Source organism: Bufo bufo, chromosome 8 (genome assembly GCF_905171765.1).
Source record: "Bufo bufo chromosome 8, aBufBuf1.1, whole genome shotgun sequence".
NCBI classification, from domain to species: Eukaryota; Metazoa; Chordata; class Amphibia; order Anura; family Bufonidae; genus Bufo; species Bufo bufo.
In genome coordinates this window covers 36,872,177-36,899,843 of record NC_053396.1, presented here as the reverse complement: position 1 = coordinate 36,899,843, position 27,667 = coordinate 36,872,177, and the positions used below count along the sequence as shown (strand labels likewise).

General features: G+C 43.4%; 1 protein-coding gene across 5 annotated transcripts in view; it reads right to left on the bottom strand.

Annotated features, from left to right (window-relative positions):
- Positions 1–225: 225 nt before the first annotated feature.
- The window catches only part of DENND1A (DENN domain containing 1A), a 785,792-nt gene continuing 758,350 nt past the window's right edge, over positions 226–27,667 (bottom strand). For 2 of the 5 annotated variants that reach the window (XM_040406251.1, XM_040406252.1), the window contains 3 exons: positions 9,360–9,488; positions 6,889–7,141; positions 226–6,686 (listed from right to left, as the gene is read on the bottom strand). In XM_040406251.1, coding sequence (XP_040262185.1) covers positions 5,463–6,686; positions 6,889–7,141; positions 9,360–9,488 — 1,606 coding nt within the window. In that variant the 3' untranslated portion in view covers positions 226–5,462. The remainder of the gene's footprint in view (positions 6,687–6,888; positions 7,142–9,359; positions 9,489–27,667) is intronic. The other 3 variants (XM_040406253.1, XM_040406254.1, XR_005774032.1) reach the window with 2 other exon arrangements.

Here is a 27,667-nt window from a genome sequence, read left to right as displayed (position 1 = left end):
CTTTAATAAATTTACTTCTTTATGTTACTATTCTTAAAGTGGCATGTGTAATCTCTCTTTAAAGAGTATCTGAACCTTAAATGGTGTATTTGTTAGCAAGTTGCCTGATTTATCAGCAATACAGATGCAAAAGGCAGATTTTTAACGAAATGGACCACACAGTTGTTCTACCATATTTGACACGCACACATACAGGCACTATAAAGGACACGACGAGGCAGGATGGTAGCTGGCTGTAGATATTTATTTTCCTGTAGGTTTCACAAGATTCATTTTCACGGCTTTGTAAAGTGCACACTATTTCACCGAGCTTAAAAAAAAAAACAGATTTTTCTTTTTTTTTTCTTTTGTGTTTTACACACAGGATAAAAAGGTATAAATGATAGAAAAATACTTTTTCTGTGAGACAGTGAACACTTATCATCACTGAAATGTGCATGCACGTCAACTGTATAAAAGAAAATGCGCGTTTAACCCGTTCACTGCCTGCCACAAACACACACACATCTCCAGTCTCTGCCCACAGCAAAATAAAATCTTTATATTTAAGAACAAAACACTATGAAGGGTTAAAATGGACTGCATGTCACATGCAGAATATGCAGAGTTGCTCTGTAATTTGAGTAGCAACAAATATCCAAGCGATTAAAATGGACCTGTAATCTCCATTACCTGACCCCGCATGTATATCCGGGATCTAAACTGCATTCACCATTTCCATATGCAAAATGGATAATTGCATAGGCACAACCAGTGCAACATATATGTAACTTTCAGCCGGAGGTTATCAGCCAGACCAGTGACATGCAACTTTGACGCTTATCTCGGGACTAGAAACAATAAAATTATCAGCAATGTGAATTATACATGACCTTTCAAAAGCAGACGCCACGTTCAGTGGTCTACAACCTGCGTCTCTGCAGTGGTTGCAAAACTACAACTCTCAGAATGCTCCGATAGCTGCATGGCTTGCTGGGAGTTGTAGGTTTGCAACCTCTGGAGTTCCACAAGTTAGAGACCAATGCATTAAAACATGGGTCTATGGGGATGTAATGTACATACACACAAAGCCCAACACCCCCAGCCGTGACAAGAACTGATCACATAATATAAGAATGCTATACATTGTTGAGGGTTGACCTAATTTTTCAATCAATTTCTTTGAAGAGAATGGCCTACACCACCACTTAGTGGCCACAAGTGGCATTACTTCTCTTTACAACTACAATAGGACAGGCCCACTTTAACGCTTCGCTACAAGACAAACCTCTAAACCAGCAACAATATAAGAGTCATCAGTGACCAGAGCTTTCCAGCAAGTAATACACATTAATCACACAACAATGGTGACCCGATAAGCACTTTCTGCCATAAATTATCAGTGCAGTAATGTTACACAATGCATCCATCTTATCATCTTTCATCTTATACAATTTATAATTCCAGTCTCATCCAGCCGGAAAGCACAATAGTTTACTATCCTGATATAGAATATTTCAATGTAGATTCATATTAAATCAATAGACGGCGTCTGATCTTCATCTATGTCCAGCAAAAGAAATGCAAAGTAAGGTTGCAGTAACATCTCTTGACCAGCAGGTGGGGTGGTGCATTTTCTGGGATCCAGGTACAGCATCCGCCTCCACACTTTTCTGGGTCACTTGTATTGCACTGCACAGGCACCTCACTGCCAGGAACACAATGAGAGGTGCAAGCAGCAGAGGTATAATACACTGTAAATGTAACAGAGAGTATCGCTGAGACAGACAGTAAGCAATACTACAACATAACTTATTACAGAGAGGGTCTTTCTGGCAGTCGAAAGCTTACAGACACCCTGAAATGAGAAAAAAAGTGCTGATCATGGGGTCATTATGACAGTGTTATATGTAGATATACATATGTAAGTACATCGTAATCTCTACCATTCTGGGGTGAAGGCGTTTTTGGTCAATAATGTTAAGCACCAAACCTACACACATAATAAAATGACAGGTCATTCCCTTATCTCTCCTTATGTAGGCAATTAATTTGGAATTTTTATATACATTCTCTAAAGACTCTATACAGGAGTTACCTGCAGCAGCACTCCAGTCCTGTCCATTTTGGGCATTATAGCTAGACATATACAGGCATAAAAAAGTGACCTTTGACTCCTTAGTCTAAAAGTTTAGCAACCAAATTAAATATTCTAGCTACTTGCAGCCACCACTAGAGGGACCACAGAAGCTTATTGCATATACTGAAGTCAATAATAACACAGTATGCAGTAACTTCCTATCATCCCCCTAGTGGTGGCTGCAGGCAACCAGAATGTCATCGTTTACATCTATGCCACAGGGCTCTAGGACTTAAAAGTCACTTGGGCACCTTTGGCTCCTAAGTTTAAAAATTAGGAGCTTAATTATATTTTAGTCACCATCTGGAGCCCTGAACGTATAGCAGGGAGGGCCTCCCACAAAGAAGTAGTAGTTCACACTGCAAATGGGCAACATGTTCAGTGTAAATATTCTCTGTGCATACAACTAATGTGCCCACAGACGTCTGTTAGTCAGAGGTATGCCAAAAGAGTGTCCTGATCTGGCCAATGTACATCCGAGCCGAAAGTAGTGTAGAATGAAAGACTAGTTTCACACTAGCGTTTGTCAGATCCGGCAAATTGTTCCGGAGCCGATTCTCTGCATATTAGCCAGGTTGTGTCCGGATCTGTGCCAGATGGCATCAATGTAGATTCCGGCAAGGCCAGATACAGAGAGATCCGGCAGGCTGTTCCCTGACAAACGCTAGCGTGAAATTAGCCTTTGCCTAAAAGGGGTTGTTCAGAATTTTACTATTGATGGTCTATCCTCTGAACAGGTCATTAATATCTGACTGGCAGGAGTCCTATAACTGTCACTTTCTCTACTCAAATGTTTTGGGGTAGATCCAGCAACGACTACTCAGCAACGTCCACTGTGTACTTGACTTAACTGGATACTGCACCGCTGCTTCCATTCACTTCAACAGGTGCAGAACTGCAGTAACCAGCTTCATTCATGACAAAGCAGACGAAGCCTGGTAGTTCCGTTGCTTGCCTGTTACAGCTGATTGGTGGGGGCGTCAGCCCACCGCTGTTCAGATTCTGATGACCTAGCTTATTGGTGGGGGTGTCAGCCCCCCGCTGTTCAGATTCTGATGACCTAGCTGATTGGTGGGGGTGTCAGACCACCGCCGTTTAGATTCTGATGACCTAGCTTATTGGTGGGGGTGTCAGACCACCGCCGTTCAGATTCTGATGACCTATCCTGAGCAGAGGCCATTCATAGTAAAATCCTGGACAACCCCTTTGAAGTGGTTGTGCAAAGTTTAAAAAGTTATCCCCTATCCACAGGATAGGGGACAACTAACTGATTGGTGTAGGTCCAGCACTTATCTCGAGACCAGGAATAAGAATCTCATTCCCTGTCCTGATGGAGCAGCAGGTTGAGTATGCACTCTGCCGCTCCATTCATTATGGGACTGCTGGAAATAGTTGCGAGCTCTACTGTGGATAGGGGATACGAACAAAACTTGGCACTCAGTCCCGACTTAATATCCAGACTGCTCCATCAGCTAACCCATACATATAGGCTGTATAGACAATTGTTGCATGTGGTGTCCATATAGCATGTTGCGATGTAACTACATGGTGTAATAGGTTATACAGAATTTGAACTCTAAAGACCAAATTGACTTGACGACAAAATAATACATTTTCCAGGAGCCACAATTTATAGTTCCTAATATCAAAATCACTGCATTCACCCTGCACAATGAGGATAGCCGTTATATCACAACTAGTAGACATTACTGGCTGAATAACATATTAGGTTTGTACTTTACCAGTAACCAAGACTGTAGCTCATCTGTCTGTTAGACATTTGTTGATTTTGGGGGCTCATGGTCTACAAAAAATCTGTACATTACATCACAACCACTGGATGCAGTTATGCTCTCTCGCTTTGGCAGTATTACATGCTGTAAATGGGCACACTGGCCACAAATGTCCCTGTAAAGCTCCAAAAAGACAATTTCACATTGCAAAAAAAATGAATGAATGAAAAATAAAGCTGTAGTATGTACGACAGAGCGAATGAGGGGAAGTAAAGCAGCTTAGTTCTACCAAATATCAACTTCTTTGACCATTTCAGCTCAGGCTTAAGGCAGCTGAAAAGCAACATTCTCAAAAAGAAACAAAAAAACTAAAAACTACTTTTCACAAAAATACTCCTGTCAACCATGACTGGAACCAGCAGGAAAAACTGAAACGTTTAAAATAACTTTTTGAAGAAATTTAAAAGCGTTTAACACTGGATATTATGATCAAACCACGTATACATCTATACTGCTCCATGTGTATTGGTGCAGAGCTCACATGCAAGGGTTCCTGTCTTTTATTTCATGGCAGAAGCCAGAGCCAACTAAGTGGTTTTAGTCAGATAAGTGATCAATGGAAAAAAAAAAATTACCCCAGGTTGTCTTATTGTGTAGTACAGAACTTCTGTGAGCCTACCTAGTGCCTACCTGTACGTAGCAAACAATATACAGAACAGTAAGATAGGTTGTGTATATTGACACTTATATTGACTCAAATCCACTTTTCTATGGCTCAGCTAAGAGAGAACATCACCTAAACACGGTCTGTTGGTCTTGCACGCAGAGAGTATGTAGATAATATAGTGTGCAAACTACACTAGAAACTAGTACATTCTGTGCCCTAGATACTTAAGGACTATCATTTTTGGTGATCCAAAACATCAAGTTGTGGGACCTAAAACATCTACTTTATATCAACTGATGTGTCGAGGACCTAGAGTAGCAACTACTATTAGATCTTGTTGTGGAGCCTGAAGGCATTGTGTATTAAGTCACAGAAATTGCTATCAACAAGTGTATGTGTTCTTCTACACAGCTATCAACTATTTGATCCTTAAGTGTCTGTAAAATCTTTATACAAAACTGAGTGTTTCACCACAATGATCACATTTGCTATCACAATGATCAAATTTGCTACAGAAAACTAAAAACCGTGCTGCTTTATAAACTGCAGCACATGGTAATAACGTGTGCTAACACATCATATAGCACTTCCCGGGGACTCGGTGGGGAGTTAACTAGATAAGCAAAGTGTCAATTTACAGTCCTTGACAGACCACATACTGCGATGTCTGTACAGCATCAGAAGCTGTTTTTTTTTATGATAAAGCGCTGGATTCAGTAGTTCTACATCAAGACAAATTCCAACCAGAAAGTTGTCAAGTAGACAACAGTGAAAAACTGGGAGTCACCCAAGACTAAAGAGTATAATCAGTCAACTGTGATTAAAGCCTTTAATTCCAAAATGTCTGAAATTTGAGAGCAAATATTTGATTTCCTGGTCATTCCACAAGTTCTTTTAACTACTGGACCACTTGCTCCTCAACCAAAATCTAGAAATTTAAATCCTACTCAAAAGTCTCCCATCGCTTCCGGAGTTGTTCTACTTTGCCTGGTGTTGGAGTTACTGCTTCTTTAGTTTTGGACAGCAGCTCGTCAAAAGGATCCTTGGGCTGACCTGGTCTAGAAGGGAGAAGGACAGGGTCAGAATTTTTTGAAGGTCTAGGAGGTATGGCTGGATACTCCCTGGGCTTGTCTTTAGGTTTGGCCGGAGGCTTAGTCATAGGGAAAGTTCTATGGCCAGATAGGCCAGTCATAATTGGTGGAATGTTTTGCCGTGTTTCTGAAGTCATTTGACTTTGTTGCATTAACGTGTTGACTGTCATGCCAGATGGAACATTGCTTAGTGAGCTACTTCCTGGCAAAGCTGGAGTTGGGCGTCTCTGGCTGTGATAAAAAACAGACCTTGAGAAAGGAGAGTTGGAGACAACTGGTGGAGTAAATGGTCTCGCTGTAATGCCTATCACAGAGATAGAATGGTCCGGTGGCATTGCTTGAATAAATGGGTTAAGGGGTGAATGTATAAATGCAGGTTGTGGTGTGGAATATCCTAACTGGTGAGGGAAAGCTGCAGGAGTAAAATCACTGTGTAGAGAGGTAAAACATGGAGTGCTGGAGTAGTGTGGTGCTTCAGAGCTCTGAAGACCACTACCTAGAGGATGCATGGGGTCACTCTGGCCCTGAGCTGCCATTAAAGGATCTAAAAGACTAAGAATATCATCATTTACAGATATATCAGTAGAAACTTTAACAGGCTGTAACAAATCCATAGAACTAGAATCAGAAACTTGTCTGTGTCCATCCGATACTGATGGTTCTCCAAAGGGTCCTTGTATAGTTTGCAAAGGAAAGCAAATGTTCTCCCCAAGCTGTAGTGTGCCTGATTCAGCTACTGCTGGTACATTTTGCTGCTTAGAGACTCTAGGTGCTGGTGGGGGTGGAACGATTCCCAACTCTGGCGTTTTCCTTCCATGTGGTCTCGGGATGGTGATGTTACCATGGCTGCTAATGCCAGATGTTCCTTCTTTATCAACAGATAATGAAGTAATTTCCCTATGTGGAGTACTGGTGTCGCTCCCAGGAAGGGATGTCTGTTCCTCAGGTGAAACCTGGAGATATTTGTTAGGAATAGCCATGTCATCTTGCCCCATGCTCCACAGTTTATTGTACGGGTGGTTGTATTTCATTGGTGGCACCAATCGATTTCTTTCTGGTACTGTGAGATCCATTCTCTGTCAAAGAAAATTAGATTAAAATGATGTAACATATATTTTCAGAGAAAGCGGTTTAAATCTGTGTTGTAGCCCAGGGCAAGATACTTTATACAGAAATCTTGGAAACCATATACCACTAGTGGACTGGTGCCCTATGTGGTATTCCGGTTTTGTTGCTAACCAATCTACATTTTCTATATATTAAAGTCAGATACTTCACCTGATAATCAAATGTAAAATGGTCTTCATGATTATCCTTGGGGGTTCTCAAATCTTCCAAACTTTTGGCTTGACTTAAAAGTGGTGGTTGTGATTCCACACTGAAATTACTAAAGATATCTTCTAGTAGATTGATATTTGGGACCTCCTTATGTGATGGCTCCTGGTCAAGCACTGAATCACTTTCCTTTTCTGGACTGATAATCTCATCACCATCAGCATCTGATTCCTTCAATGTTCGATACTGCTGGGGCCTAAGACAAGTTAAAAGCATAAGTCAGATGTCATGTACACAATTCATTTCATGGAAAAATATTTAGAATGAACAGTGCTGAGATCTTTCCAAATATCTTTTTATACCCAGTCCTGTAAACACGACAAAAGGGAATCCTAACAACTAGTCAGGACAGCTAGCCAGACAATGCTTTAGTAATTGAGATCTGCACACCTTCTTGAAGGTGGGTGCTCACAGAGGGATAAGTCGATATCTGAGAGAAATTCTATGGCACACCAATTTTGACTGATATTACAGTGTAGTTTTATTCATTCTTTTTGAACACTGTGTCACATTACATCCAATATTATTCAAGGCATAGCATGCGATTATGTACAGTTGTCCCAACGTTTCGGTCACTAATGACTTTTATCAGGGGATCTGTAATCCATGCGCCCAGAAGGAAATTTTTCAGAAAACTTCCAAAACCCACTTTTTAAGGACCAGTTCAGGTCTGAAGTCAGGGTGCTGGATCTCACAGGCTGTCACGGAAGGCAGCCACGATGCCTAAGGAAGGCATCGGGCTGCCATCGGGTCCCCGTCACAGCAGCGCGGTGACCCGATGGCAGTTCACTCCCCATACATCGCACGTGCCGCAGTGCGAGGGTTAATACGCCGGCATCGGTGTTTTCACCGATGCCAGCGCATACAGCAGGGGTTCGGCTATCAGTGACTGTCGGACCCCTGCCGCTGATCGGGCGGGCACAGCTCCTGCACATGTACGTCATGGGTCCTTATGGGGTTAAAGGCTATTTACTGTCTTCAATGTGCAGAGCAGTTCGATATTAAGTGGAGTGATGTGGCAGACAAAACTAACATAAAATTATATATTAGTTTAAAATTATACCACCGTCTCGGGTCATCTACAGTGTTAGGCCTCATGCACACGACAGTATTTTTTCACGGTCCGCAAAACGGGGTTTCGTATTTTTTCACCGGCCGGGAGCTCCTCCTACTGGTAAGTGACAGGTCTGTGCGGCGCATTGCTTAATGATCTGTCACTTACCAGTAGGAGGAGCTCCCGGCCGGTCACAGACAGCGCAGCAGGTAAGTATGATGCTTCTAATATTGCTAAGTAACCATGGCAACCAGGACTACAGTAGTGTCCTGGTTGCCATGGTTACCGATCGGAGCCCCAGCGATTAAACTGGGACTCCGATCGGAACTCTCCGCTGCCACCAATGATCGGGGGGGGGGGGAGGGGAGGCCACACACTGGCCACCAATGATATTAAAACAATAGAGCGGGGGGGGCCGGGGGGAGGGGGGCGCACACTGGCCACCAATGATATTAAAACAATAGAGGGGGGGTGTGGGGGGGGCACACACTGGCCACCAATGATAATACAATAGAGGGAGGGAGGGGGGGCCGAGGGGGTGCCGCACACTGGCCACCAATGAAATTAATACAATAGAGGGAGGGAGGGGGGTCACCAATGAGATTAAAACTGGGGAGGGAGGGGGGTCTGCCCCCTCCTGCCTGGCAGCCCCTGATCTCTTATAGGGGGCTATGATATGCACAATTAACCCCTCAGGTGCAGCACCTGAGGGGTTAATTGTGCGGATCACAGCCCCCTGTAAGAGATCGGGTGCTGCCAGGCAGCAGGGGGCAGTCATGTACATAGTTCGTAGTATATTCTAACTAGAAGCGTCCCCATCACTATGGGAACGCCTCTGTGTTAGAATATACTGTCGGTTCTGAGTTTTCACAAAGTGAAAACTCAGCTCTGAAAAAGCTTTTATGCAGACGGATCTTCGGATCCGTCTGTATGAAAGTAACCTACGGACGCGGATGCCAATCTTGTGTGCATCCGTGTTCTTTCACGGACCCATTGACTTGAATGGGTCCGTGAACCGTTGTACGTCAAAAAAATAGGACAGGTCCTATTTTTTTGACGGACAGGAAACACGGATAACGGATGCGGCTGCAAAACGGTGCATTTTCCGATTTTTTCACGGACCCATTGAAAGTCAATGGGTCCGCGAAAAAAGACGGAAAACGGCACAACGGCCACGGGTGCACACAACGGTCATGTGCATGAGGCCTTAGCCAGATCTATACATAAAAGTTACCATTAACATACACACAAACTATATAACACGTGTAAAAATACATCGCCTAATGGATCTTATGTCCTTCAGGCTAATCTGTGGTAGGTGAAAATTAGTTGTAAACAGGAAGGAAATGAAGACAGAGACCATTCAAAGGGAGCAGAGAAGATAAAGTTTTCAGAGAAAGCAGAAACAGGATCCTCCTCCTGCAGGAACTCATCATCAGAAGAATCTTCAGAAAGGAAGACAGTATAGTGGCGCGTGGGCTTCACAACGCTGAGAAAACAGGAGCAGAAGACAGTTAGCACCATTCCATGTTCTATACACTCATGTACAAGAAGTCTAAGACATAAGATATATTCTGTAGACAATGAAAATCCATGTCTTATAACCTACCAAGTTAAATATGGGTCCTAGCCTACGGTATAGTGAAAAACATATCCCTACAAATTACTGTGTACCATACTGTGTTACACCTCAATCTAAAAGAGATGATGATTTAAAGGGAATGTATCACATATTTAATTTTAGTTCAATTAATTAATTGAAAGTTAATTTTGACCCTGCGTAACTCCTAAACAGGTAAAGAGAGGTCAAAACTGACACTTCCAGTCTGTTTCTGGGTAAATTCAAACCAAGACTGATATATCACATGACCCCCTTCCCATTGGAAAAATCCAGGCTGAATTTCAATACGGCAGCTTTTAAAATGGTGGATAAAATTGTGCAAATAATGCAGCCTCCCTTCCAATTAATACTTTCACACATTGGAAGACAATTTGCTACAAATTACATCAGTTAAAAAGGTGTATCCAGACTTTTGCATCACCCTGTAAATATATAGTCATGGCCGAAAGTGTTGACACCCCTGAAATTTTTCCAGAAAATGAAGTTTTAAATCCAGAATCATTTCTTGCCACTTCAGAACTCTCCAGCACTTTGTTCCCATCCTTTTCTGGGTGCTTCTTGAAGTATGTTTGGGGTCATTGTTCTGCTGGAAGACCCATGACTTAGGACCCAGCTTTATGAGACTGGGCCCTACATTGCGACCCAAAAATCTTTGGTAATCTTCAGATTTCATGTTGCCTTGCACACAGTAAAGGCACCCAGTGCTAGAGGCAGCAAAACAACCCCAGAACATCTTTGAACCTCCACCATACTTGACTGTAAGTACTGTGTTCTTTTCTTTGTAGGCCTCATTCCGTTTTCGGTAAACAGTAGAATGATGTGCTTTACCAAATAGCTCTATGTTGATGTCATCTATCCACAAGTCGTTTTTCCGGAAGGATTTTCGCTTACTCGCGTACATTTTGGCAAACTGCAGTCTTGCTTTTTTATGTTTTTGTGTGTCAGCAGTGGGGTCCTCCTGGGTCTCCTGTCATAGTTTTCATTTCATTCAAATGATGCTCCCTGAGCCTGCAGTACAGCTTGAATTTCTTTTGAACTTGATTGAGGCTGCTTATCCACCATTTGGACTAACCTGCGTTACAACCTTTCACCAATTTTTCTCTTCCGTCCACGACCAGGGAGATTAGCTACAGTGCCATGGGTAGTAAACTTCTTGAATATGTTGCGCACCATGGACAAAGGCACATCAAGATCTCTGGAGATGGACTTGTAACCTTAAAATTGTTGATATTTTTCCACAATTTTGGTTTTCAAGTCCTCAGTCAGTTTTCTTCTCCTCTTTCTATTCTCCATGCTTAGTGTGACACACAATGTAAAGATTGAGTCAACTTTTCCCCTTTTCATCTGGTTTCAGGTGTGATTTTTATATTGAACACACCTGTTACTTGCCACAGGTAAGATTGAACGATCATGCTTGAAACAAAGCTGTTTACCCACAATTTTGAGAAGGTGCCAACAATTTTGTCCGACCCATTTTTGGAGTTTTGTATCAAAGTATGTCCAATTTCACAACAATAGACAATCACAGTCTGCTTAAACCAACAACACGCAAATAATTAAATGTTACCATGTTTTTATTGAACACACCATGTAAACATTCACATTGCAGGTGGAAAAGGTATGTGAACCCTTGGATTTAATAACTGGTTGAACCTCATTTGGCAGCAATAACTTCAACCAAACGTTTCCTGCAGTTGCAGATCAGACGTGCACAACGGTCAGAAGTAATTCTTGACCATTCCTCTTTACAGAACTGTTTCAGTTCAGCAATATTCTTGGGATGTCTGGTGTGAATCGCTTTCTTGAGGTCATGCCACAGCATCTCAATCGGGTTGAGGTCAGGACTCTTACTGGGCCACTTCAGAAGGCGTATTTTCTTCTGTTTAAGCCATTCTGTTGTTGATTTACTTCTATGCTTTAGGTCGCTGTCCTGTTGCAACACCCATCTTCTGTTGAGCTTCAGCTGGTGGACAGATGGCCTTAAGTTCTCCTGCAAAATGTCTTGATAAACTTGGGAATTCATTTTTCCTTCGATGATAGCAATCCGTCCAGGCCCTGATGCAGCAAAGCAGCCACAAACCATGATGCCCCCACCACCATACTTCACAGTTGGGATGAGGTTTTGATGTTGGTGTGCTGTGTCTCTTTTTCTCCACACATAGTGTTGTGTGTTTCTTCCAAACAACTCAACTTTGGTTTCATATGTCCACAGAATATTTTGCCAGTACTGCTGTGGAACATCCAGGTGCTCTTGTGCAAACTGTAAACGTGCAGCAATGTTTTTTTGGACAACAGTGGCTTCCTCTGTGGTATCCTCCCATGAAATCCATTCTTGTTTAGTGTTTTACGTATCGTAGATTCGCTAACAGGGATGTTAGCATATGCCATAGACTTTTGTAAGTCTTTAGCTGACACTCTAGGATTCTTGTTCACCTCATTGAGCAGTCTGCGCTGTGCTTTTGCAGTCATCTTTACAGGACGGCCACTCCTAGGGAGAGTAGCAGCAGTGCTGAACTTTCTCCATTTATAGACAATTTATCTTACTGTGGACTGATGAACAGCAAGGCTTTTGGAGATACTTTTATAACCCTTTCCAGGTTTATGCAAGTCAACAATTCTTAATTGTAGGTCTTCTGGGAGCTCTTTTGTGCGAGTCATCATTCACATCAGGCAATGCTTCTTGTGAAAAGCAAACCCAGAACTAGTGTGTGTTTTTTATAGAGCAGGGAAGCTGTAACCAACATCTCCAATCTCATCTCATTGATTGGACTTCAGTTGGCTGACACATCACTCCAATTAGCTCTTGGAGGTGTCATTAGTCTAGGGGTTCACATACTTTTTCCACCTGCACTGTGAATGTTTACATGGTGTGTTCAATAAAAACATGCTAACATTCAATTCTTTGTGTGTTATTAGTTTAAGTAGACTGTGATTGTCTATTTTTGTGACTTTGTGACTTAGATGAAGATCAGATCACATTTTATGACCAATTTATGCAGACATCCATATCATTCCAAATAGTTCACATACTTTTTCTTGCAATTGTATATATATCAGGACCCTACCATTATCTAACTTTATGAAAACTGTAAAGTAAAATAAAAACTGCACCACTATTTTAACAAAATGAACAAGGAGAGGACCGGGTTGCCATATTCACAGTGATTGCTTCTATCTACTAGTACTTATTTTCATTGTGCATACTTTCTTAAGACTTTTTCAAATACTTGAAGATGTTTAGACTCCTCCGTGAATGAAGATAATTGAGACTTTGCTGTGTTGAGGCCCAATGTACAGGATGTCAAACCCTCATCATCCTTGATCAGGACGGCTGCCTGTAATGCACTGCACAGTTCGTTCCCCCCGTGTTAACACCTGCACGTGACACTGGTGACAGCTTGCTTCTCTTTAAATACCATGTCAGACACACATCCTGCAATAGCCGCGGGTAGCGCCGAGCCGGTGTGCATTATTACAAGTGCATGGCTTTCTTTTTAATGAGGAGGATATGCATGGTGAGAAATCACGGACAGGCCTGCCTCACATCACTGTGGCCAGAACTGGGAACTGCTGACAAATGTAGATATTTCAAATTTAATTGACATTTAAATGAGCCTGGGATTATAATGGGAGGACGGAGGAAACATAATCATAAATAGCTTTATATAAGACAGGACGGTGAGGAAGCGTTTCGTGAACAAATACTGACTACTGGACTGTAATAAACGTCCCGAATAATGACTGCTCATGTAACAGACTGACATCTTATTTGCTGTACCTCATTCTATCACACGTCTCGCTGCTAATAAAGAAAGTACTAAGTGGCTTACAATTACTAGACTTTGTCGTAAGATGTTCCAAAATTTTAGAAAATCCACCGCACCTTGCTCATCAAGCGGAGACGGCTTAGCTGGAAAGGTCACGGACTAAGGAGGCAACATTTTCGACCAGAATTTCGGCGCAAAGTAAGCCAAACCAATAGGTGGTATGAAGTTAGACAAATGTCTAGCCGAGCACCACATTTATCCTCCAACTGGTCACTGCGATATATTTGAGGCATGTGTACCAAGAGTAGCCTATTCATCTGATAATGATGAGGAGGCAGCCGCACTACATTGTAGGCTCAGAGGTGACAAGTAACTAGGGGTTTATTTTTCACTGGCATGTCTGTAATTATATGATGTCAAGGCGTGGAGGAGGTAAGAATTTATTGTGCCCAATAATGGGGAGCACTGGAGCTGGTACTATAATGTGGGGGCACAATGTGTCTGAGAGCATCTCTGCAGCAGACAACACAGTGGCTACTGTACGAGTGGACCAACTTGGCTGGCATAGAATAGAGGGAGACAAAGTGGTTGTGGCATTGCATACGCTGGCCCCCTGGCTTGGTATGGATGGGCACATTGTGAATGGTACTGTAGCTATACACATCTCAGTTCAGACTCTATTATAAAACAAGTGCACCCTTTTCTTCCCTGCTCCATTATCAGCGCTGGACTGGGAACTTAAAGTATCCCTGGAAAAAGTAAACTAAAAGTGGCCCCATGTTGAAGGCGGGTCTAAATTGACAGAAGGACGGGCAACACAAATAAGCGGGGTCAACAATACCATAACAGAAAATAGCATAGTGCCGGACAATATACAGTCAGGTCCATAAATATTGGGACATCGACACAATTCTAACATTTTTGGTTCTATACACCACCACAATGGATTTAAAATGAAACGAACAAGATGTGCTTTACCTGCAGACTGTCAGCTTTAATTTGAGGGTATTTACATCCAAATCAGGTGAACGGTGTAGGAATTACAACAGTTTGCATATGTGCCTCCCACTTGTTAATGGACCAAAAGTAATGGGACAGAATATTAATCATAAATCAAACTTTCACTTTTTAATACTTGGTTGCAAATCCTTTGCAGTCAATTACAGCCTGAAGTCTGGAACGCATAGACATCACCAGACGCTGGGTTTGATCCCTGGTGATGCTCTGCCAGGCCTCTACTGCAACTGTCTTCAGTTCCTGCTTGTTCTTGGGGCATTTTCCCTTCAGTTTGTCTTCAGCAAGTGAAATGCATGCTCAATCGGATTTAGGTCAGGTGATTGACTTGGCCATTGCAGAACATTCCACTTCTTTCCCTTAAAAAACTCTTTGGTTGCTTTTGCAGTATGCTTTGGGTCATTGTCCACCTGCACTGTGAAGCCCCGTTCAATGAGTTCTGAAGCATTTGGCTGAATATGAGCAGATAATATTGTCCACTTCAGAATTCATCCTGCTGCTTTTGTCAGCAGTTACATCATCAATAAATACAAGAGAACCAGTTCCATTGGCAGCCATACATGCCCACGCCATGACACTACCACCACCATGCTTCACTGATGAGGTGGTATGCTTAGGATCATAAGCAGTTCCTTTCCTTCTCCATACTCTTCTCTTCCCATCACTCTGGTACAAGTTGATCTTGGTCTCATCTGTCCATAGGATGTTGTTCCAGAACTGTGAAGGCTTTTTTAGATGTGGTTTGGCAAACTCTAATCTGGCCTTCCTGTATTTGAGGCTCACCAATGGTTTACATCTTGTGGTGAACCCTCTGTATTCACTCTGGTGAAGTCTTCTCTTGATTGTTGACTTTGACACACATACACCTACCTCCTGGAGAGTGTTCTTGATCTGGCCAACTGTTGTGAAGGGTGTTTTCTTCACCAGGGAAAGAATTCTTCGGTCATTCACCACAGTTGTTTTCCATGGTCTTCCGGGTCTTTTGGTGTTGCTGAGCTCACCGGTGCGTTCCTTCTTTTTAAGAATGTTCCAAACAGTTGTTTTGGCCAGGCCTAATGTTTTTGCTATGTCTCTGATGGGTTTGTTTTGTTTTTTCAGCCTAATGATGGCTTGCTTCACTGATAGTGACAGCTCTTTGGATCTCATCTTGAGAGTTGACAGCAACAGATTCCAAATGCAAATAGCACACTTGAAATGAGCTCTGGACCTTTTATCTGCTCATTGTAATTGGAATAATGAGGGAATAACACACACCTGGCCATGGAGCAGCTGAGAAGCCAATTGTCCCATTACTTTTGGTCCCTTAACACGTGGGAGGCAAATATGCAAACTGTTGTAATTCCTACACCGTTCACCTGATTTGGATGTTAATCCCCTCAAATTAAAGCTGACAGTCTGCAGTTAAAGCACATCTTGTTCGTTTCATTTCAAATCCATTGTGGTGGTGTATAGAGCCAAAAATGTTACAATTGTGTCGATGTCCCAATATTTATGGACCTGACTGTATTACCCCAAAAGCTGTCTCTCTGTGGTGGCCATCAATAGATGCCATTTTCTGTCTCTGATTAGGATATGGAGCAGATGTGAACACAGCAAAAAACTACTATCCCCTGCTGACCTGCGCTCCGATGTCTCAATATCCACTGTATGTTAATAAAGGGGGCGCGACTGGCATCTAGTGACTGCACCCATAACACCTTATGTAGCAGGGCGCACATGTTACATGCCAAATACACACTTGGTTTTACCTACTCTTAAAGAGGACCTTTCACTGATCCTGACATTGTGAACTAAGAATACAGACATGGAGAGCGGCGCCCAGGGATCTCACTGCACTTACTATTATCCCTGGGTGCCGCTCCGTTCTCCCGCTATGCCCTCCGGTATCTTCGGTCACTAAGTTATGGTAGGCAAAGATTTTCGGTCACTAAGTTATGGTAGGCGGAGTCTGCCCTTGTTCTGCTGTAGCGCTGGCCAATCGCAGCACAAAGCTCACAGCCTGGGAGAAAAGAACCTCCCAGGCTGTGAGCTCTGCGCTGCGATTGGCCAGCGCTACAGCAGAACAAGGGCAGACTCCGCCTACCATAACTTAGTGACCGAAAATCTCTGCTTACCATAACTTAGTGACCGAAGATACCGGAGGGCATAGCGGGAGAACGGAGCGGCGCCCGGGATAATAGTAAGTGCAGTGAGATCCCCGGGCGCCGCTCTCCATGTCTGTATACTTAGTTCACAATGTCAGGATCAGTGAAAGGTCCTCTTTAACACTAGCAAATGAAGAAGCCATAAAACGACTGCCATACAGTAAAGTGATGCAGAGATTTGGATCCATGTTCCAGTTGGCAGTATTGTGGCACACATCTACAGTTGTGTTCAAAATAATAGCAGTGTGTTTAAAAAAAGTGAAGAAAGCTCAAAATCCTTCTAATAGCTTTTATTTCCATACACACAAATGCATTGGGAACAGTACACATTCTATTCAAAATCAAAACATGAAGAGAAATATATCAAATTTGTGTTGGTCCTCTAAATTTTTTTTTAAGAAAAGTGAATATTAGAATGTTAAAAAAAAATAGCAGTGTTTGTATACTTCTTTACAAACTCAAACATTCACTATATAAACTGAAAAATGTTTGAAGATTTTGCTTTCCTTTGAATCACTTTATAATATTTAGTTGTATAACCTCTGTTTCTGAGAACTGCTGCACATCTGTGTTGCATGGAGTCAACCAACTTCTGGCCCCTGTGAACAGGTCCTCCAGCCCAGGATGATTGGACTACATTCCACAGTTCTTCTCTATTTCTTGGTTTTGCCTCAGAAACTGCATTTTTGATGTCACCCCACAAATTTTCTATTGGATTACGATCCAGGGATTGGGCCGGCCGCTCCATAACGTCAATCTTGTTGGTCTGGAACCAAGATGTTGCACGTTTACTGGTGTGTTTGGGGTCGTTGTCTTGTTGGAACACCCATTTCAAGGGCATTTCCTTTTCAGCATAAGGCAGCATGACCTCTTCTAGTATGAGAAACATCCCCACATCATGATGCTTGCGCCACCATGCTTCACTGTCTTCACAGTGGCTTGAATCTAGTGTTTGGGGGTCATCTGACAAACTGTTTCCGGCCACTAGACCCAAAAAGAACAATCTTACTTTCCTCAGTCCACAGAATGTCTCTTTAGGCCAGTCAATGTGCTCTTTGGCAAATTGTAACCTCTTCAGCACATGTCTTTTTTTTAACAGTGGGACTTTGCGGGGGCTTCTTGCAGATAGCTTGGCTTCACATAGGCGTCTTCTAATTGTAACAGTACTCACAGGTAACTTTAGATCTTCTTTGATCTTCCTGGAGCTGATTGTTGGCTGAGTCGTTGCCATTTTGGCTATTCTTCTATCCATTTGAATGGTAGTTTTTCGCTTTCTCCCACGTCTTTCAGGTTTTGGTTGCCATTTTAACGCATTTGCGATCATTTTAGCTGAGCAGCCTATCATTTTCTGCACTTCTTTATATGTTTTCCCCTCTCCAATCAACTTTTTAATCAAGGTACCCTGTTCTTCTGAACAATGTCTGGAACAACCCATTTTGCTCAGAATTTCGGTGAGAAATGCACTGTAACCAGCATGTACAACATTTGCTGCCTTCCTTCCTTAAATCAGGGCAATAATTGCCACCTGTTTTTCAAAGAATGAATGACCTCAATCATTGAACTCCTGCTATTATTTTGAACATGCCCCTTTTAATAAGTGATTCAATTACAGAGAATCAGCAGCATGCATGTCATGACTGTTGGGTATGTTGGGTTTCTATTACTCTACTACACCTGCTAGTAAATTATTTGCCATGTAGAAATATAATTTCAACCAAAAACAGTGATTGATCAGGTTAGTGATGTCTGACTGCTATTATTTTGAACACAACTGTACATTGCAGGAATGCTTGGGCTACAAGAAGACCAGTTTGTATGTTCCTCACATCTTTGCGCCTGATTTCTTCCTTCTTTACTGTATAAATGTACTAATATTTGACTTCCAATATAATCATACCTGAATAAAATAATAAAACGTGCAATTTCTATTACTGGTAAGATTGTGAGTGATGATAGTCTATGTACAGCATATAGTTCAGTAAAATCCATGAACTTCCACCTCCCTCCAAAGAAGAGGACATTAAATACACTTTAAAAGTACCATGGTTTAGACTGTGCCTTTTACCATCTTGGGCCACAAGAGGGCACTAGAGTTCCATGCTCATTTTCTTCTACCCAAAATAAGAAGAACCCCCACCCCCCTAGCGCCTGTGAAAGGAGATTACTGTATACAAAGAAATTAGCATTTTTTATTCTTTTGTGCAAACTGCTACCTTCAGTTTGTATTGTGATCAGAAAATCAGACAGGTACGGCGATATGACTAAAAATATACATCGTGCATTATCCAAGGAGTCCAGTTACACCTTGCTCCAGTGAACACTAATGAACGTAGGCAGGGAAAAAAAAAAGCTGAATAATAAGACGCTTTATTAAAGACAGAAAATGGTCATGAAGAACTTGCCAATGTCTGTTTTCCACAGATGTAAAACAGCCTAACACAGGCACCTAAAAGTGCTATAAACAGACGTACTAACGCTATGGAAGAGGATTCGGTCACCAAATAATTCTATTTTATATTAAATAGTGCTCGACGATTGGGCAGAATTGTACTAATAATTGGCCTACCTCAACCTTCATGTGGTTCTAACCAGTCCAACGGGCAAAAAAATGCCAACATATAAATTCTCTCTACAGAGGCATAGGGCTCTCTGAAGGGCACACATTCCACCGTCATGGGCTCTTTGGGGGCAGGACTTAAAGGGATTGTTCCGCGAAAAATATTCGACAGGTTTCAAACCAGCACCTGTATCTGAATACTTTTCTAATTGAATGTAATAAAAAATTTAGCATAGCTATATGTGTATAGAGCCACCTGTTCTTTCTTATTTTTCCTATATCTTTGTCCTGCTCACTGAGAAGGCCGCACATGCTCAGTTTCATCCTACAACTGCCTCCTGAGCTGTGATAGGGAGAGCATGGACACGCCCCCTGAGCTCCAGCAGAAAAGACACTTCCCTTGATCTCTGGATCCATGTGAGGCACAGGGCTGGTTCTAGCTTTATTAGAAAGAGGTTGCCATGTACTATATGGTGAATGGTTTTAATTTTTTACATTAGTCATGGGATAACCCCTTTAAGTAACATGCCCATGGTCAACCGAGAAGAATCTTTACTATTAGGAACACACACTAGGACAATTTTTAGGGTTTGGGAGCAAACTATACCCAGTGGAAACCCATACAAATACAGATAAAGCATACAAACTCCACACCAATGTTGTCTCCAGGGCTAACCACTGAGTCACTGTCCGGCCCTGTTCATTTTTCAGAATTTATTAAAGGGGTTCTCCGAGAATTTAGAAAATGAAAATACTTAAATATTACATTATTGTAAATATATTCCCATATACCTTTCATTATTTATAATGGCTCATTTTGTTTAGGGAGCAATCATTTGGAGAAAGAAAATGGCCGCCGTCCTATTAATACACACAAAACCTGTCCTAATCACACAGAAGGACAAGTTACTTCCGAGCACTGAGGTAAAGAGCTGCCTCATCCTCCTCTCCTACTTGTCAGGGATAACGATCCTGAATACAAATTATAAGAACTTTAACTAAACCTTTGTGGGAATGGAGTTCATGAGAAGATATGAAGTACAGAAAGGATGGACAGGACAGACTGTGGTAATGGAGACTGCATACAAGTGCTGCTGCTCATTATCCCCACCCTCCTCTCTGTACTTCATGTCTCCTCACAAACTACATTTCTACAGAGATTTAGCTGAAGATCATATTAAACTGTAAACTGTAGGCTCTTTGGCTCACTGCTCGGAAGTAGCATGTCCTCCTGTGTGTATAGGACAGGTTTTGTGTGTATTAATAATAGGACGGAGGCCATTTTATTTCTCGTAATGATTGCTCCCTAGACAAAACGAGCCATCATAACTAATGAAAGGTATTTAGGAATATATTTATAATAAAGTAATATTTAAGTATTTTCATTTTCCTAATTCCCAGAGAACCCCTTTAACTTGCTACTTTCTAAGGCACAGGAGCAGGGGTTTCATTTAGGGGAAAGGTGTCATGGTGACAGTCATCCCTAGCCTACACCTTCCTGCAATCCCTGGAGGTTAGCTGCATACTCTGCCAATTCACCACTCCATCGCATCAGTGCTGGCCTCCAATGATCCCATGCTAATGCAGGGCTCCTTTCATCCTTAGGTTCTGTTTCTCAAGTCTGCAGTGACTCCTCCTTGCCTCCAGTTGTCACTGTGCTGTAAGGTGGGGACTTGGCAAAGGCAGCGAGGGTAGCGGTTGTAGGTGGGAGTGCCATGTCCTGACCCCAGTACCTGAGTGATGTGGAGCTGGTGTGTGTCTTCCGTGTGTTGTAGAGTGTGTCACTGCTGTGACTGGAGATGGTTGCAGAGCGGACACTCACCAGGGTAAAGCACCACAAGAGATGGTTCATTACACATAGCACAGCACCCTTTTTTGGGTGTATTAGTGGAAAAAGGAAAAATATCTTTGCCGCTCAACGATGCAGTTATCTGTTTTAAAGTCTTTTTTTGCGTGTATTAGTGGAAAAAGGAAAAATATATATTTGGCGGCCAGCGGTGCAGTTATCTGTTCAAAAGCCCTTTTTTGCGTGTTTTAGTGGAAAAAGGAAAAATATCTTTGCCGCTCAGTGCTGCAGTTATCTGTTTTAAAGCCCTTTTTTGCGTGTATTAGTCCAAAAAGGAAAAATATCTTTGCCGCTCAGCGGTGCAGTTTTCTGTTCTAAAGCCCAGTTTGTAGTGTATTAGTGGCGAAATAAAAATATCTGTTGAAAAGCCTTTTGTGTAAACGTAGAAAAAAATTAAGGCCTAATTGCCGTTCTGCGGTGCAGTTATATGTGGTGAAGCCCTTTTTGCAGTATGGACCGAATTACGTAATGGTGAAATTTTTTATGTGAAACAGGCTTTCTTTGGAAAAATTGATGGGTGACTTTCTTCTGTATGAACCGAATTACATTATCCTTTCATTGGTGAAATTTTTTATTTCAAACTTGTTTTTTTCAGGAAAATTGATGGGTGATTCTAGATCTACTTTTGCTGTATGGACCGAATTACGTAGTAGTGAAATTTTATATGTGACACTGCCTTTTTTTCGGAAAATGTATGGGTGATTGTACACCTCCTTTTTCGGAATGGACCGAATTTCTTCATGGTGAAATTCTTTATGTAACACAGGCTTTCTTTGGGAAATGTATGGGTGATTGTACACCTCCTTTTGCAGTATGGACCGAACTACTTAGTGGTAAAATTATTTATGTGATACAGGCTTTCTTTAGGAAAATGTATGGGTGATTGTACAACTCCTTTTGCGGTATGGACCGAATTACTTAGTGGTGAAATTTTTTATGTGACACAGGCTTTCTTTGGTACAATATATGGGTGATTGTAGACTTTCTTCTGTATGAACCGAAATCCATTATCCTTTCATTGGTGAAATTTTTCATTTCAACCATGCTTTCTTCTGGAAATTTGATGGGTGATTGTAGATCTCCTTTTGTGGTATGGACTTTGCCTTCACCATCTATTCACAATTAAATCAAGCAGCTTCAGTAAGTTGAAAACATTCATGTGTTTTTATCTGCTCCGTCTGCATTCGATCTCCACAGCACACAAAACATGACAGGAGAGCCTCTGCTTTGGAGTCCAAGTCCAGTTTCTTAAGATCAAGAGTTCCATCAGAATTGTGCGTAACATTCTTGCTCCCTGTGCAAAGCCATAACAAAAGGACTCCGTAGGCATACACATTAGAGGAAGCTGAAGCCACATGTTGCTTACGGTGGTACATGTTTCTCGCTCTAAAGGAAGCTGGGAAGGTTCAGCCCGAAGTTCTGGCTGGGAGACAGGGCCATAGTAAAGACCTTCTGGGGTCTCACATAGGCCACAGGCAGGGAGGTTGGTGGTCTGGTGTTCCTCCCATCTCTCAGGTGGAGTAGGCAACCCTGGGATGAGCGGCTCAGGCTCTGGCTGAGGTCGTTCTAGGAAGCAGAGCACACCGTCTGCCGACTCTTTCAGACAGTGCACTTTTCTTATTGCAGCTGGGTCATCCGGCCATACCTCCGGTGCTGACAACCGGACCAGACGTTTCTAGAGGCAGATTACCGCTACAGTACATGGACCGTGAAGGGACTCCATGGGAGTTTATTCTACAGTGTCACCCTTATAGAGGCTGTGGCGGGCCTGAGGAAGGTAACAGGGTGTCACGACCATGGTCATGGTCGTGACTCCTGTAACCGCATGCAGTTGCCTGCGGTCTAGGTCTGGTTGTCAATCACAGGTGGGGGCTGAAGTATGTTGCCTCACCTGTGGTTGCCGCTGGCAACATTATTTATGTGGCAGCATAGCAGCCTGTGCTGTTGCGTGGCAGCTTGCTATGTTGTGCATGCGGTTGCACCTGGCAACCTGTCTATGTAGGTGTGCCTTGTCTCTGTTGTTGTGCACAAGGTTTATTTATGGGTGCACGTCCCCTTTAAGTGGCTGTCTTCCCTTCCCTTCCCTGGTGTGGGAAGGGTTAATTCCCTTCCTAGTGTGTGTGTACTGGGTGTGTCTGTGTGGGTGTGGCTACTTGGGCCTATATAGCCTCTGCTGAGAGCAGTAGTCTGAGGGGTACTTCAGCCATGGTCTGCTGGAGTCATCCTCCTACCTAATACCATCTGCCAGTGAGGGCCACCCTTGTGGTCATAGCAAATGTTATGAGATGTTTATACGTTAAGTTGATGTTGTATTCCTTTTGTTATTTAATGCAGCTATGGATCTGGGTTCCTGTGTTTATGTATGTGTGTTGGCTGTGTCCATTTAAGTATGGTGTGGACATCAGCGTGTCAGCACAGGGATCCAGTCAGCAAGGCTGTGGCAGGTAGGTGGAACTAGTGCAGTTCACCTGCCATATCCATAGGTCTGTTTTTGGTACCCCTTTTTCCTTGCAGCTTGGCCAGTGAGACTCCTGTTCCTCCGTGTCCAGGAGGAACGGGCTGTCTACCCAGTTCCTAGCTCAGTGATCGGCGGAGGGTCAGTAGGGATCCGAGGTTCCTGAGCATGAGCCCTCCTACCTTCAAGGTCGGCTCATGCAGCTAGGAGTCAGGGTCAGATTAGGGAAGCTCTAGGAGGTGACCTGCTCCCTATTTCTGTCATCCTGGCCGAGCAGCCACTAACATCTTCTGGCATCGCACGGCTGCGTATTTCCCCCATCCTCAGCCGTGACACAGGGTTTCACAGAGCGCCTGTTAACATACAGCTCCTGCCCGGTCTTGTCATCTTGGATGAAGCCAGACCCCCTCTCAACCGAGAACCACACCATCCTCCCAGTCCTCCTTTCAAAAATCGGGTCCCTGGGATGGGGTCAATCTCATACCCTGACTGCCCAGTTCTCAATAGCTTTCCGATATTGCCACATATTTCCCCATGGGCCGTAATCTCTCTGGGGACCATGGGATTTAGTCCTTCAAAAGAGCCATGCTTCCTGGGCAGCGGAGTGGTGACTCCGGCTGCCTCCGCTGCGCCAGCCAGCACGGGGAATGCCACCTCTTTAGCTTTCAGGGTCTGCTGCACTTGAGAGACACGTATCTGTTCGGGTGCTGCCTGCATCTCGGGCACTTCATCACCCCAACACATGCCGCCCCAGTTTGACTGACGAGGATGCGCCATCTTGTTTCCTCTCTGGTGATGAAGAAGGGGCTTCAAGGGAGGAGCTTCCACTTCCTCTACTTGCACCGTAATATCGCTCCTTGTCGGCAGGGCTAGACCTTCCCGCTTCAGATAGGGGCGTTCCTCTACTTTCCCGCATGTGGCAGAATCAGGCGTGGATCAGCCAGGATTTCCACCCACCAATGCCTGATGCATCAGACTAGATCATCCATGGTGCCACACCAACACTTTGACAAAAAACGGTTTCTTCTGGCTACCTGCCTCAGCTAATATTCTGATGCTGTCACCCACCTGATGCCTCACATCTGATGCCAAGTGCTCCTTCTTACACCCACCATCTTCAGCGGGTACTGGTATTGCCACCCACCGCCACAGTATGTCACCTTGCCACTCTGTGGTCTCCTGATGCTGCTGCCACCTCCACACTCTGTCACTGGGCCACTCTGTGGTCTCCTCATGCTGCTGCCACCTCCACACTATGTCACCTTGCCACTCTGTGGCCTCCTCATGCTGCCGCCACCGCCACACTGTCATTGTGCCACTCTGTGGCCTCCTCCTGATGCTGCTGCCACCACCTCCACACACTGCCACCTCAACACTATGTCACAGGGCCCCTATGTGGACTTCTCATGCTGTTCCCACACTCCCCACTTCATGACTGGGGCACTATTTTGCCTTCTGGCCTGTGTGAGGAATATGGATTATTATTTCATGTTAGCCATGTTCCCACACCAGCCATTAGCTGTCAGATAGCAGAGGTAGTGAACTCCACAGGAGGGCCCTGCTTTAAAGCCCAGCCATATGGCAGAGAACTTCTTGCAGGCCACCTTTGTTTACAATTTAACACCTCCATTCAGCCAGCTAGGAACCCAGCTAATGGAACAGGAAAAACCTCTCTGCAGGGGGTCTAGGCCAGTCCCCAGTTCAATCAAAATGTATCAGACAGCATGGAACTGGCGATTTATAAGGAATTATGAATCGCCCGTCCATCACAGACATAAACCAGATGCATATTCGTGTCCCTGTAGCCATGATGAACAGGCCCGTGGTCATAGCTTGGTGGTGGGATGCTAGGGAGGGGAGATATACATATCTCCCCACAGAAACCAAATAACGGTACCATGCTGGGACTCTAATGGTAGCCTGAAACCAGGCGGATCCATTGGTCCCAAAACCACCTCCCTGCGACATTCTGGTCTGGAGCCATGAGCCCTAATCGTTTTTTTAGGCTCATGTGCTGTCAGCCCAGCAGAGGGCGGGATGGACCCCTCCCAGAGGCCAGGAGGGGCCGGCTACAGGTTAAAAGGCTTGTGCCAGCAAGTGGGCGTGTCTTTTCTCTGAAGGAGGGTCACATCATGCCATGTGTTTAGAGGGACCTGCAACCTACTAACATCACTGCCCTTCATGTAACTACAGCAAATGACTCATCACAACCCAAAAGGAATCATCCATCTGGTAAACTGACTTTTGCTCTGTTTAATCCTGTTTGTACCATACCACCTGTATTTGAAACCTCAGACCACTCCAGGAGGGTGTAACGTCACGCCTTGGTAACCACCGACCATACCGTATCTTGTGAGCTCGACGTAGTTGACGTCAAGCGGCACGAGGGGTGGTATCCCTTACAGCCTGGCTGACATCATCATTTATTTTACCCTTCTTCTGATCTGTCAGAAGCAAGGAAAAATGAGACGCACAATGGATCCTGTCTGTGTAGCAGCTGTAAGGCCTGTATGGTCCCATCAGAATTGGCTTGTGATTTGGTAGCCAAAAGCAGGAGTAGGTACAAAACAAGGAAGACATGCAAATATTCCATTCACGTGTCATCTCTGTTTTAGATCCACTCCTGTTTTTTTGGCATTAGCAATACTGATGGATTACTGACCAAATGCTGACGAGTTAAGGCGGATGCTCAACAAACAGGATCTGTTTTTTGTGGGTTATTGTTCTGACGGATCAGAGGAAGGGCAAAATAATCAGTGACGTCGACACAAACTTACTGCTGACACCCTCTCCCCTCTGTCGGGGGGCTCCACTTGTAGAAGTGTTTAATAGAACAGGTTCTGATAACATCTATGTGGAATCAGCTGACGACGGTGTTAAAGGAGTGCGCTTTTTCTTGGCGCTAACATCGACCTGTAAGGCTGAGTTCATACTTGAGATATTTGGTCAGTTTTGGCCCCGTGACTGCCCAAATAAGTGAAGTGTGCAGTGATTCTAAGAGTGACTCCTGTCATCTGCATGTCATACAAACTCACAGTATTATTTCACTACCAAAGCAGACTCCCTATGCGTCTTATTGCAAGGCACAGTGTTCTACGCCACTATCAAGGCTTTCTGCAGCCAGGAAATAGCCATTTTTTAACGAAATTCTCAGTGAATATATTCGGATCGCACCAAATTTCCCCCCCAAAAAATCTGCTCATCTTTAATTGTGTCACCTCCTCAGTGTATTCCCTTATATTGTGTCACCTCCTCAGTGTATTCCCATATATTGTCACCTCCTCAGTGTATTCCCTTATATTGTCACCTCCTCAGTGTATTCCCTTATATTGTCACCTCCTCAGTGTATTCCCTTATATTGTCACCTCCTGTGTATTCCCTTATATTGTCACCTCCTCAGTGTATTCCCTTATATTGTGTCACCTCCTCAGTGTATTCCCTTATATTGTCACCTCCTCAGTGTATTCCCTTATATTGTCACCTGCTCAGTGTATTCCCTTATATTGTGTCACCTCCTCAGTGTATTCCATTATATTGTGTCACCTCCTCAGTGTAGTCCATTATATTGTGTCACCTCCTCAGTGTATTCCCTTATATTGTGTTACCTGCAAAGTGTATTCCCTTATATTGTCACCTCCTGTGTATTCCCTTATATTGTCACCTCCTCAGTGTATTCCCTTATATTGTGTCACCTCCTCAGTGTATTCCATTATATTGTGTCACCTCCTCAGTGTAGTCCATTATATTGTGTCACCTCCTCAGTGTATTCCCTTATATTGTCACCTCCTCAGTGTATTCCCTTATATTGTCACCTCCTCAGTGTATTCTCTTATATTGTGTTACCTCCTCAGTGTATTCCCTTATATTGTGTTACCTCCTCAGTGTATTCCCTTATATTGTCACCTTCTCAGTGTATTCCCTTATATTGTCACCTCCTCAGTGTATTCCCTTATATTGTGTCACCTCCTCAGTGTATTCTCTTATATTGTCACCTCCTCAGTGTATTCCCTTAGATTGTGTTACCTCCTCAGTTTATTTCCTTATATTGTCACCTCCTCAGTGTAGTCCATTATATTGTGTCACCTCCTCAGTGTATTCTCTTATATTGTCACCTCCTCAGTGTATTCCCTTATATTGTCACCTCCTCAGTGTATTCCCTTATATTGTCACCTCCTCAGTGTATTCCCTTATATTGTCACCTCCTCAGTGTATTCCCTTATATTGTCACCTCCTCAGTGTATTCCCTTATATTGTCACCTGCTCA